The 10,381-nt window shown below is 45.6% G+C and overlaps 1 protein-coding gene across 5 annotated transcripts; it reads left to right on the top strand.

Moving 5' to 3' along the window:
- Positions 1-137: 137 nt before the first annotated feature.
- On the top strand, positions 138-10,197 carry st13 (ST13 Hsp70 interacting protein). 5 transcript variants are annotated; one of them, XM_083650185.1, is made up of 14 exons: positions 138-268; positions 671-810; positions 1,017-1,068; positions 1,205-1,289; positions 2,051-2,121; positions 2,666-2,732; positions 6,001-6,085; positions 6,426-6,536; positions 7,466-7,568; positions 8,045-8,161; positions 8,419-8,476; positions 8,625-8,690; positions 8,745-8,812; positions 9,392-10,197. In XM_083650185.1, exons 2-14 carry the CDS (start codon positions 701-703, stop codon positions 9,524-9,526), a joined length of 1,128 nt encoding a protein of 375 aa, XP_083506311.1. In that variant the 5' UTR covers positions 138-268; positions 671-700; the 3' UTR covers positions 9,527-10,197. The 5 variants fall into 5 exon arrangements, with proteins under 5 accessions (XP_083506311.1, XP_083506309.1, XP_083506310.1 ...); XM_083650183.1 differs by having other exon boundaries at positions 8,625-8,696; positions 8,730-8,812; XM_083650184.1 differs by having other exon boundaries at positions 8,419-8,477; positions 8,629-8,696; positions 8,730-8,812.
- The last annotated feature ends 184 nt before the right edge of the window (positions 10,198-10,381 follow it).

Here is a 10,381-nt window from a genome sequence, read left to right as displayed (position 1 = left end):
ATGGGCCTTTTCCTTTAAGACCCTCACTATGATTGGTGGGGGAGGAGGTCACGAGGAGTCTCTGATTGGATGAGACCAAATTACCCGTTTCACTCGCGACGTTGTTACGGTCAGGACCCCTGTGTTTTGAAGGCTGACCAACAACCGCCTGAATGAAAACACCGGAGCGACGCAACCATTGAAGCAGCGTTGTGGCGGATAATCGACTGCACGTCTCCTGCAGTTTTTTTCTACTTCTCAGTTGTGAAAGGTTCGAGTGTTTGAGCAGGTGGGTGTCCAGTCCACTGTGATGCTTTCTGGCAACCGCGTCGATGTTTGCTGTTTGCATCGTTCGTATATTTGCAGCTGCGGCTAGCATGCGTCAAACAAATCCCCGCGTCACTCAGCTTACAGTTGCAAAACCCATTTCCAGAAACTTCTGTCTTGCTACCATCTATATATAGGCGGCGTGATAATGATATTGGTATTGCATGATGCCATTGCAAGTGCCTGAATTGCATTTGTAAGGGTCGATTCATCAAACTGTGGTTGTTGTAACGCTCATTCAGTAAACCTACCTAAACACGAGCTACCGAACGCATTGGCTAGCTAAGCTAACGTTATCCAAGCTAGTCGTGTTAGCTAGCTAATGTTGTTTCTCTTCTGTTTCACTTTGCCCGTACATCCGCAGCGTGCTGTGTGCTGGACCTGAGACGGCAGCATGGACCCGCGGAAAGTGCACGAGCTGAAGGCCTTCGTGAAGCTGTGCGACTCCAACCCCGCAGTGCTGCACCTCCCCGAGCTGGGCTTCCTCAGGACCTGGCTGGACGGGTCGGTACACCGTCTCCTCCACACATGTTTTCACGGTGTAATGAATCGATCCTGCATCCATTAGCTATGCATACAGGGTGCATTTACAGTCAAGTGTATGAATATGGATTTAAGAGATTAATAAACTAGCGTTAGTTTAATCTTTTGTGTTAAAATTATGCAGGCGGTTGTGCAATAGGTTCTAAATTATTATCTTTATATTACAGCATGGGTGCAACACTTCCACCCCAACCCAAGACAGAGGAGGGTTCATGCAAGGTGAAAAAAATATGAATGTTCTATGTTGAATCCTATTATTGTATTGTTTAGGTGAGAAATGACACAACACAGAAGATAAGGTCATTTGTATTTGAATTTTGAATTGAGTGAATTGCAATAAATGTTTCCTCTGTAGGGTGGCTGTCCTTGTGGCCCGCCCCCCACCTCTGCGCCACACCCTGAGCCTCCTGGCCCATCTGAGAGCGAGGAGAGTGATATTGGTACGTACGTCTCCCGCCTTGCAACAGAGTTTCTGTAATTATAGCTTGGCTCCCAAATACGTGCAGGGCCGTCCTTTAGTGCCTCCCCACAGGAAAGACTGTTTGAATAAGCCTGCTTCCTATGGAGATTGGAGAGACTACCCTTTCAGAATGAGGTCCAACCATTTTTTATTTATTTTTTGCTATTAGGTGACAGCGCTACCACTGCACCACCGTGCCCCATTGGTTACCAATGGGGACGCACAGCAAGGCAGCGCTAGCTGCTAGCCGTTGGCTACAGATCGCTAGCTGATAGGAGTCTCAAGATATAACATGACAGGGAGGGATGTTACACCACACAGTGAAACGCTGCGTTTAGGACATGTCATAATGGCAAAATTACATGGGGGACCTCACATTTCCAGCCCGAGTTAATTGTCTCTCCCTGGTTGACCTGGGTCTTATGTGAATTGTCATGACCAGGGACTAACCAGTGTTTACTGGCTTGGTGCGAACTGACAAAAGAAGGGTTGAACTTAGCTCAAGTAACCCTGGCCCCGACCCTGGTCATTGTTTTGAAAGTGATATGAATTTGTCAAGTTTGTGTTGGTGTGAGTTATTCACTTGATTCACATATGCCACCTTGGAGAGTAAATTGGGCTTTTGAAGTAATGGGCTGGATATTAATTGTATGGAAGTAGGTTATGTCCTGACCTGACATGAACCTGACCTAATATTTTTGGTGAATGTTGGGTGTGCCCCCCCCCCCCCCCCCCCCCCAGAAATCGACGACGACGGCGTGATCGAGCCAGACACAGATGACCCTCAGGAGATGGGAGACTTTGACCTGGAGGTGTGTTCTTCTATAATTTTGGTCTTTGGCTTTATGGTCGGAAGGTTTCACTCTTCTCCATAGTAACTGTGACCCGGCCCCTCCCAGCTACAGTGTCTCTCTCCTCTGCTCCGCTGCGAGGAGGAACCCGGTGTCCCCCGGCTGTTCGTTTCCAATAACCTGCTGTAATATTTTCGCCTTCCTCTGAGTCCAAAACACTGTAAAAACATCTCGCCTGAATCCTAAAGGCAAAAATTAATGCCAGGCCCTCTATTTGTATACGACCACGGCTCGCTCCTCCTTTCCTAGAATCACTCCACACGCTCCTGGTTTTCCCCGGGCAGGCTGGCTGTCAGACACCGCTACACTGACCGAACTGAACGGACAAAATATAACGGTGTCCATGACATAACAAAATTCTACACGAAAGGAAAATGTTGACACTTTTCTGTCTCTAAAGACATCTTGATATTGATATTGTTGAGCGACAGTTTTGAAAGTGTCAAGCGATGAAGCATGAATTGGGCTTCAGGCATTGTTTGACTGAACTTGTATATCCCCTCAGGTCACAGAGGAGATGATGGACCAGGCCAACGAGAAGAAGATGGAGGCTATCAACGCTCTAGGAGAAGGTAGAGTGATGTTCTTTTCAGAAATTGGAACGTTAGGTATGTTAAAAGGCATTCGATATGTCTAATAGGGCTGTGCCGATTCACTTATCTCCCGATTCGATACTATCACGATACTTGGGTGCCAATTCGATATATATTGCGATTCTTAAGTATTGCGATTGTACGATTATTGCGATTCGATATTACGATTCATTGCGATTTTTGTTTCTTTTTTTCTTTTCTTTTTTCAGTTTGTTTGCTTTTTACACTAGAACATGGGAAAAGTTGAATCATACACTTCTAGAGACTGTATATTATATCATGAGTAGGGCTGGGCGATATAGTTAAAAAGTATATGGATAACATCTTTCATATCAGTCGATATCGATAATTATTGATAATTTTAATTACCCGTTTTTATTAATAAAAAACATGAGAAGAAAAAGGTTGCATTTAGCCACTTTATTTTGAACCACCTTATTTTCAAGGCACACAGGTAGGTCTAATTTGTCACACACACACATATGCTCTGAGTGCAACTGCAAGCAGTAATTTACAGACATGGTGATGTTTTACATTGATGACAGCCTAGCGTTGCCAGCCTTCTAAAAAAAAATTGGTAATGTGTATTTCAGGGTTGTAGGGTTAACGTTAGGTGAACCAGAGGTGTGGAAAAGCCTGGGTTTTGCTTTGACTTGCTTAACTCATTGAGTGCCAGCCACTTTTGGAGAACGGACACTCCCAGTGCCAGAGTTTCAGAGCGTTTTCAGTGATTTCTCGAGGCCCACAGAATATTGTGTGATATTACTATGTAAACACCGAACACGCACAAAGAACGATGAGACTATTGTATCAGCAGCAAAAAAAAGTTTATTGATATCATTTTCCGTTCTTTAGTTATCAGCCGGAGAAGATAGGTCAAAAACAGCAAATACAGGCATTTCCATCTAGAAGCTGAGATATTGAGCCTTTTGTGAAATATAGCATTTCAAGCAAATCACTGACTCTGAAGCTAATATTTTCTGACCTGAAACATCTGAACAGTAATTTCCTTCAATATAACAGCACCCCCACCCCCCTCTACTGCAAACTCCTCCTCCGTGGGTGTGTCTCTGGTGGCTCTGCTCGCTCTGAGTGCTGCTTGTGTCAGGCGAGTCTCTGCTGCCTGGATGGCGGCCGCTCGTCGGGGCAGTCTGGATCGGGCTCGCTCGTTTCTGGGGTTTCGGTTGTGAGCTGGGATGAAGCTGCGTCCGATTCTGGGCTTTCTGGGCTTTCTGCTGCCCTGCGTGCCCCACCCCCCTCCTCCTCCTCCGTGGGAGTGTCTCTGGGGCTCTGCTGCGTTTGCTCTCGCTCTGCGTTTGCTCTGTCTGCACTGAAAAGTGCGCTGCATCCCCCCACTTTTTCACAGCGTGTCGCCGGCTCCCAGCTGAGAATAATGTAACTTTTCAGAAAGACGCTGGTGTCGGCAACTAAATCATATGGAGGGGCTATCGCAGCGGACACGGAGGGGCTCAATTGTGGCAGCAGATTGACTGCTGTTCACAGGCACAGCTAACGTTATGCTTCATGCATATCGATGCGATTTCCGTTTCCCCATTACTTCTTCTCTCTTTTTTCCTCGCCTTTCTCTAATCTGGAGAGCACTGTCGCCACCTAATGGGTCCCTAAAATAGCTTTTACACATTCAACATCCACCATACTTTCACAGGAGATGGATCTGGCTTTGATCCACGTCCCACCGTCAAAAAACGCAATTGACGAACATACTCGTCCTTGGCACTCTACGTTACTAAACGAAATGACGAACATACTCGTCCTTGGCACTCAATGAGTTAACTACAAATATGCCCTAGGCTTATGTAGGGCTGGAGGGCGACCGCGCCGGGGACCGCGCGCCATTGGTTGGGCGAGAAAAAGCCTTGCCTGGCTGAAAATGCGGTACATTTCTCCATATCAGCTTTATATACCCATCAAGACTCCGCCCAAGCAGAAGACATAAAATCATAAGCTGTGTAGATGACACAATGAGTTATTCCTGTTCCAAAGTACAAGTAAAACCTTTCCAACAGTTCAACTTTGTCTCTGCTCACAGAAATGAATTGAGCTGCGGATGCCCCGCATTCCGTAAAGTAACATTGCAGACATCCGTATTTGTGAAATTGGTGTCTTAACATTAACGTTAATTTCCCGGGCGCTTATTAATAGAACACATGTTAACACGTTACGTTAACACGAATTTAAACTCACCCACATAGAATTCTTTGTAACGCCGGGTGAGATCAAACCATCGCGTCACTAGCAATGCCACCATTGTCAAGGGATATGATTAGCTGTGAATGAGTGGGGGCGGGTGCACTCGGAGTTTGTCTGTTAAATGATTGGCTGTTTCCGTGTCACTTGTACTAACAAGGTACATGATTGGCTGTATGAGCCACGGAGCAGAGGGAAGCGCTCTATAATGTGCTGGATGAAAGTGGTAACATTTCATACATAAACAGAAAAAAATGACGCGATTATCGATTCTGGAATAAAAGATCGATTCAAAAAATCGTGACATTAAAAATCACGATACTTAAGTGAATCGATTTTTTCCCCCACCCCTAATGTCTAAAGCTTGAATTATGCTCACCCTGCCGTGAAGGGCGCGTGGGTGGAGCGCGGGCCGGGCGCGTCAAATGACGTAAATTTGTTGGGCGTGGTTATTCGCTAGCTCCGTCGGGCGCTCGCCTTGTGCATGATTTTTTTTCTAACAGCGCGAGCAGCGCACGGCTTCTCTCCAAACATGTCCGCTTTCAAGCCACTGAGCCCTGAACACTGAGCTGTGTTTTCGCCACATTTCTTGACCCATGTGGTAGGCTATAAACTTTGATTTGCAACTGTTCATTTTTAGTCATTTCACCAAGTAAATGTGTTGTGTTGAGAGCATTATTGAGAGAGATTAAAAGCATCACAGAGTAGGCAATCAGGGCTGAGAAGTAAAACGGCTATTCAGTAAAAACAAGTTTGGTGATTCCTTTATGTGCTGATGTGGGGTCGTTTGAGAGTGAAAGCACACTCAGTACTGCAAATAATACCGTTTCATTGCGACTTTTCCACGGGCTGTTCTCACTATTACCATTGTACAATAGCCTACATGCTGATCACTTTCTGAGTATAATGGCATCAACCCCAGCGCTGGGTCTGCACGGAGACTCGCGGGGCCCCACCCCCAACGAGCTTGGTCGAGTATAATTCAGCCTTAACATCTTTCACATATCAGGTTTTCATGCAAAGACTTTGTTCCATGTAGGTGATTTGCAGAAAGCCCTGGATCTCTTCACTGAAGCCATCAAGCTCAACCCCTGTGTAGCCGTCCTGTATGCCAAGAGGGCCAGGTGAGTTCCTCTGCTGGGCTGTTTTTAGACTGTTCAATCTCATTCACAGGTGTATTTATGGCAGACCACTACAGTATCAGACAGACCCACACAAACTGAACATAAAGTGCTGCTCATCTCGCATGGACACACTTCTCTCTCTGCTATGTGCCGCTACCACACATAAAAAAATAAAATCCCAGCGGCGAGCACAGCAGTTCACATTCAAGATGCATCTAATATATTAATGCATCACAATAGCCACGTGTTATCCCCCCACTCTAAAACAGTATTCTTTTATTACGTCTGTTATGAATCAGCACTGAGTGGTGAATACAAGCGGTGCTTCTCTTTGTGTCAGTGTCTACATCCGGATGCAGAAGCCCAACGCAGCCAAGAGGGACTGCGACAGAGCGATCAGCATCAACCCCGACTCTGCACAGCCGTACAAGTGGAGAGGGAAAGCTCACAAGTAGGTTTCCATGCAAACTCTACATGAAGTCAGTCGGTCACTCCGGTGAATATGAATCACCCACACACACGTGCGTGACATAACCGCACCCTAGGTGTAAACAACCACCACCTTAACCTACCTCAGTTTGTTTGGCAACGCTCAGTCTACATTCAGCCACCTGAACAGACTGTGGCTTACAGTGGGGAGAACCAGTGACATAAAATAATTTGTCATAGCACTGCCATACAGTATATACAATAAACTTAACATTTTGTTTGGATCATGTAGTGATTTGAAAATCGAATCTATCACTTAAATAGTGTGCTCTTATCTTTTTAGACCATTAAAATGCAATTATGGGTTTGCCATATAAACGACAACAAAAGGTTTGATTTAGCTTTTCCCATCCAAACAAAAATATACCAGCCCTTGATCTCAGGACCAATACTTTTGTTGAGTATTCCACTAGTTGGCAAACTCAATAAAAAAATGTTTGAGGACAGGTAACTTGAACTAATGATGTTTTTTTTGGTATATAATTTTTTTATTGTTTCGTTTTCAGACATCAGTTTAAAGCCATAAGCAATTGGGTGTACAACCCCCAAGCAAAAAACAACAACACAACTGCAGGCGGGACAGAACCCAAAACAAATAATCTTCAAATAAATTGCGTACAGTGTGACCGTGTCCAACAGTGTGAGTGCTTAATCTGAAAAGAAACATTTTCTCCCACCCCGTAAACTTAGTCCCATATCCTTGATGCCCTCAGTTTTCACTGGATTCCTTCCCACCTCCCCTCTATGCTGCTTGTCCCATCTGTTCAGCAGTGTGCTGTGTAACTACTTTGATCTGTTCAGCAGTGTAACAACAACAGTACTTTGATCTGTTCAGCAGCAGCAGCAGTACTTTGTATTTTCCCTCACTGCCTTGTGTGTGTGATGCCACAGGATGCTGGGCCAGTGGGAGGAGGCAGCCAAGGACCTGGCCACCGCCTGCAAACTGGACTACGACGAGGATGCCAGCGCTATGCTGAAGGAGGTCCAGCCTAAGGTACCGTACCTGAGAACAGTTACAAGCCTTTTTCAGTTTTCTTTTTTATTATAGAAGAATCAATTGAAGTGTTGATCCAGATTTCTTAACCCGTTAACCTTGTCCTGATGCATGTCAATAATATAATCATCAAAATAAAACAAAACAAAAAAATATAACATTCTGTTAAACTGCCTGGGGTTAACGTGCCTCATCCTTTACTAGCTGTGTGTGGCATCATGTAGCTCTGGGTTTCCAGAAGCATCTTGGCACACAGATCCCTCACTGACTGACTGACAGGGAGACCTCTGGAGACTCACGGATCCCTCACTGACTGACAGGGAGACCTCTGGAGACTCACAGATCCCTCACTGACTGACTGACAGGGAAACCTCTGGAGACTCACAGATCCCTCACTGACTGACAGGGAAACCTCTGGAGACTCTGCTGTGGGTTTGCGATGTGCTTTTCATTCTGGCGCTGCCGTCTCTTCTCAGGCTACCAGAATCGCCGAGCACAGACGCAAGTATGAGCGCAAGAGGGAGGAGAAGGAGATCAAGGATAAGAAAGAGAGGATAAAGAAAGCCAGGGAGGAGCACGAGCGGGCACAGAGGGTGAGTCACGGTGGGCCCACAGGAACCCCCCTATTCACTGCTTTCTTCTTATACTCATTTTGAACGTAATAAAAAGAAAACAAAGCTTTATTACGTACTAATTTTGAACATAAAAGGGCGTGCTATTGCATGTTCAAATACAGCAGGTGCCAGCATCTGTGTAGTGCTGCAAGCTGAAGCAGAGGAGTTAAACCTTTGTATGTCAGCATCACTCTTCAGGATCTGAACTTTGCCTGTGTTCTTGTGTCTTTCAACAGGATGAAGAGGCCAGGCAGGCTGCTGGAGGAGGAGCGGGCAGCTTCCCAGGTTTCCCAGGTAAGAGAGCGGAAAGGATCCATGGTTCATGGCATGAAGGGAAGATAAGTTCATGCAGGACATCCTCACAGGATACACAAATATCTCATCATTATAGAGTGACAAAAGATCTGAAGCAACAGAACTAAATGGAGTTGTTGTCCTGTAGGCGGCGCTGGCTTCCCAGGTGGAGCTCCGTTCGGCATGCCAGGAGGGATGGGAGGCATGCCAGGAGGCATGGGTGGCATGCCAGGAGGCATGGGAGGCATGCCAGGAGGCATGCCAGGAGGGATGGGAGGCATGCCAGGAGGGATAGGAGACCTCCTGAAGGACCCCGAGGTGCTCAACGCCATGAAGGTGAGTCACGGCTCAATGTTCCTCTAGCATCGCACCAGAGTTTTTGACAGTGCATCTGGTTGTTATTGGTCTGGTTTTAGATTTTTCTTATGTATTCTACTGGATTTTATTATGATATTATTATATCATCAACTTATTTGTAAAGTGCCTTGTGACTGATTCGGAAACACGCTATCCAGTGATTCCCAACCTGTGGGCCACGACCCTCTGGTGGTCCTCAGAGGTATTGAAAGTGGGACGCCAAATCATTTGAAAATAAATAAATACATTAAACAAATTTAAACCCCCCTTGCTGATCGACAGCTCCTTGAAAACTGTTAACACTGAAAAATGCTGCAACATGTTTCAGATGCTGTGTTAGTGTCTGTGGAAAATAACTGCAACATGTTTCAGATGCTGTGTTAGTGACTGTGGAAAATAACAAGTGCTCTGACAACACATGATTTGGCCTCTGTATTTGAGATTTTCAAGTGTGGCCCTGAGTTGGAAAAGGTTGGGAACTACTGCGCTATACCAATAAGGATGATCATTGCTCTTCCTACATGTGGTCCCCTTTTCCCTGTATGAATTTAACTCCAGGACCCAGAGGTGATGGCGGCCTTCCAGGACGTGGCGTCGAACCCCGCCAACATTTCCAAGTACCAGGGCAACCCCAAGATCATGGCCCTCATCACCAAGCTGAGCTCCAAGTTTGGGCCCCCGCCACAGCCCTAGAGAGGAATCGGGGGAGGAGAGGGGATGCGTGGTCGAGCCACAACGCTTCTTAACAATTATTCCACTGTGTACAGGTCAAATGGAGAGCAGGTGACGGCTTAATGGGAACGGAAGGATTGTGTAGGACGGATTTAAGGAAGGCATGCTCTAACTTTTTTCGTTTAGACTAGAGAGCAGCGTGTAAATTGTTCTTAATCGGAGTCCAGCCTGTAAGCACTTAGCGTTCTCTCACTAAACGTAACGGGTTGTCAGACGAGACACCTGAGAGAGGTTCTGTAACCCCGTTGACTCGTCCCACACATCCCCTCACCCAGGGCTTTGCTTAACCGCAGGTTTGACCTATTTTTAACCTGTATCTGGAACAGCTAAAACGAGGAGCTTGGAGAAACATTTTTTTACAGCCATTTATCAACTGGTGATGGGTCAGCTACTGGTCTCTCTCTCTCTGAATGAGCCGACCTCACACGTCGGCTGTTTTTTTGAAAATCAGATTATTTTCCTGTAAACTGATGTCTTTGTTTGCCCCTCAGGTCTTAATGATTTTTTCTCACACCTTCTGTAAGGTTACATGTTCCCTTGTCTGTTATTCCAAATGCAAAAAAAAAAAAATGTCCTTGTTTTTTGACCCTATTTGGAGAATATTGATTAACAATAATAAATCCTTGATTGTTGCAAAATGGGTTTGACATTTCAAATTTATTTCTTATTCTTGACATTGCTGGCCTGGCTTCTTGCATAACCAGACTGAACTGTTTTCCCAGTCTGATTTACTAGATATGAAAATGCTATTGTTGAAAGAGGATGACTGAGGGTGAAGAACATGCAGAGAAAGGCATACACCTTACTTTGACTGCA

Source organism: Poromitra crassiceps, assembly GCF_964638095.1.
Source record: "Poromitra crassiceps genome assembly, chromosome: 13".
Classification (NCBI taxonomy): Eukaryota; Metazoa; Chordata; class Actinopteri; order Beryciformes; family Melamphaidae; genus Poromitra; species Poromitra crassiceps.
Note: the sequence above shows the minus strand (reverse complement) of the source record. Positions and strands in the feature narration are given on the sequence as shown.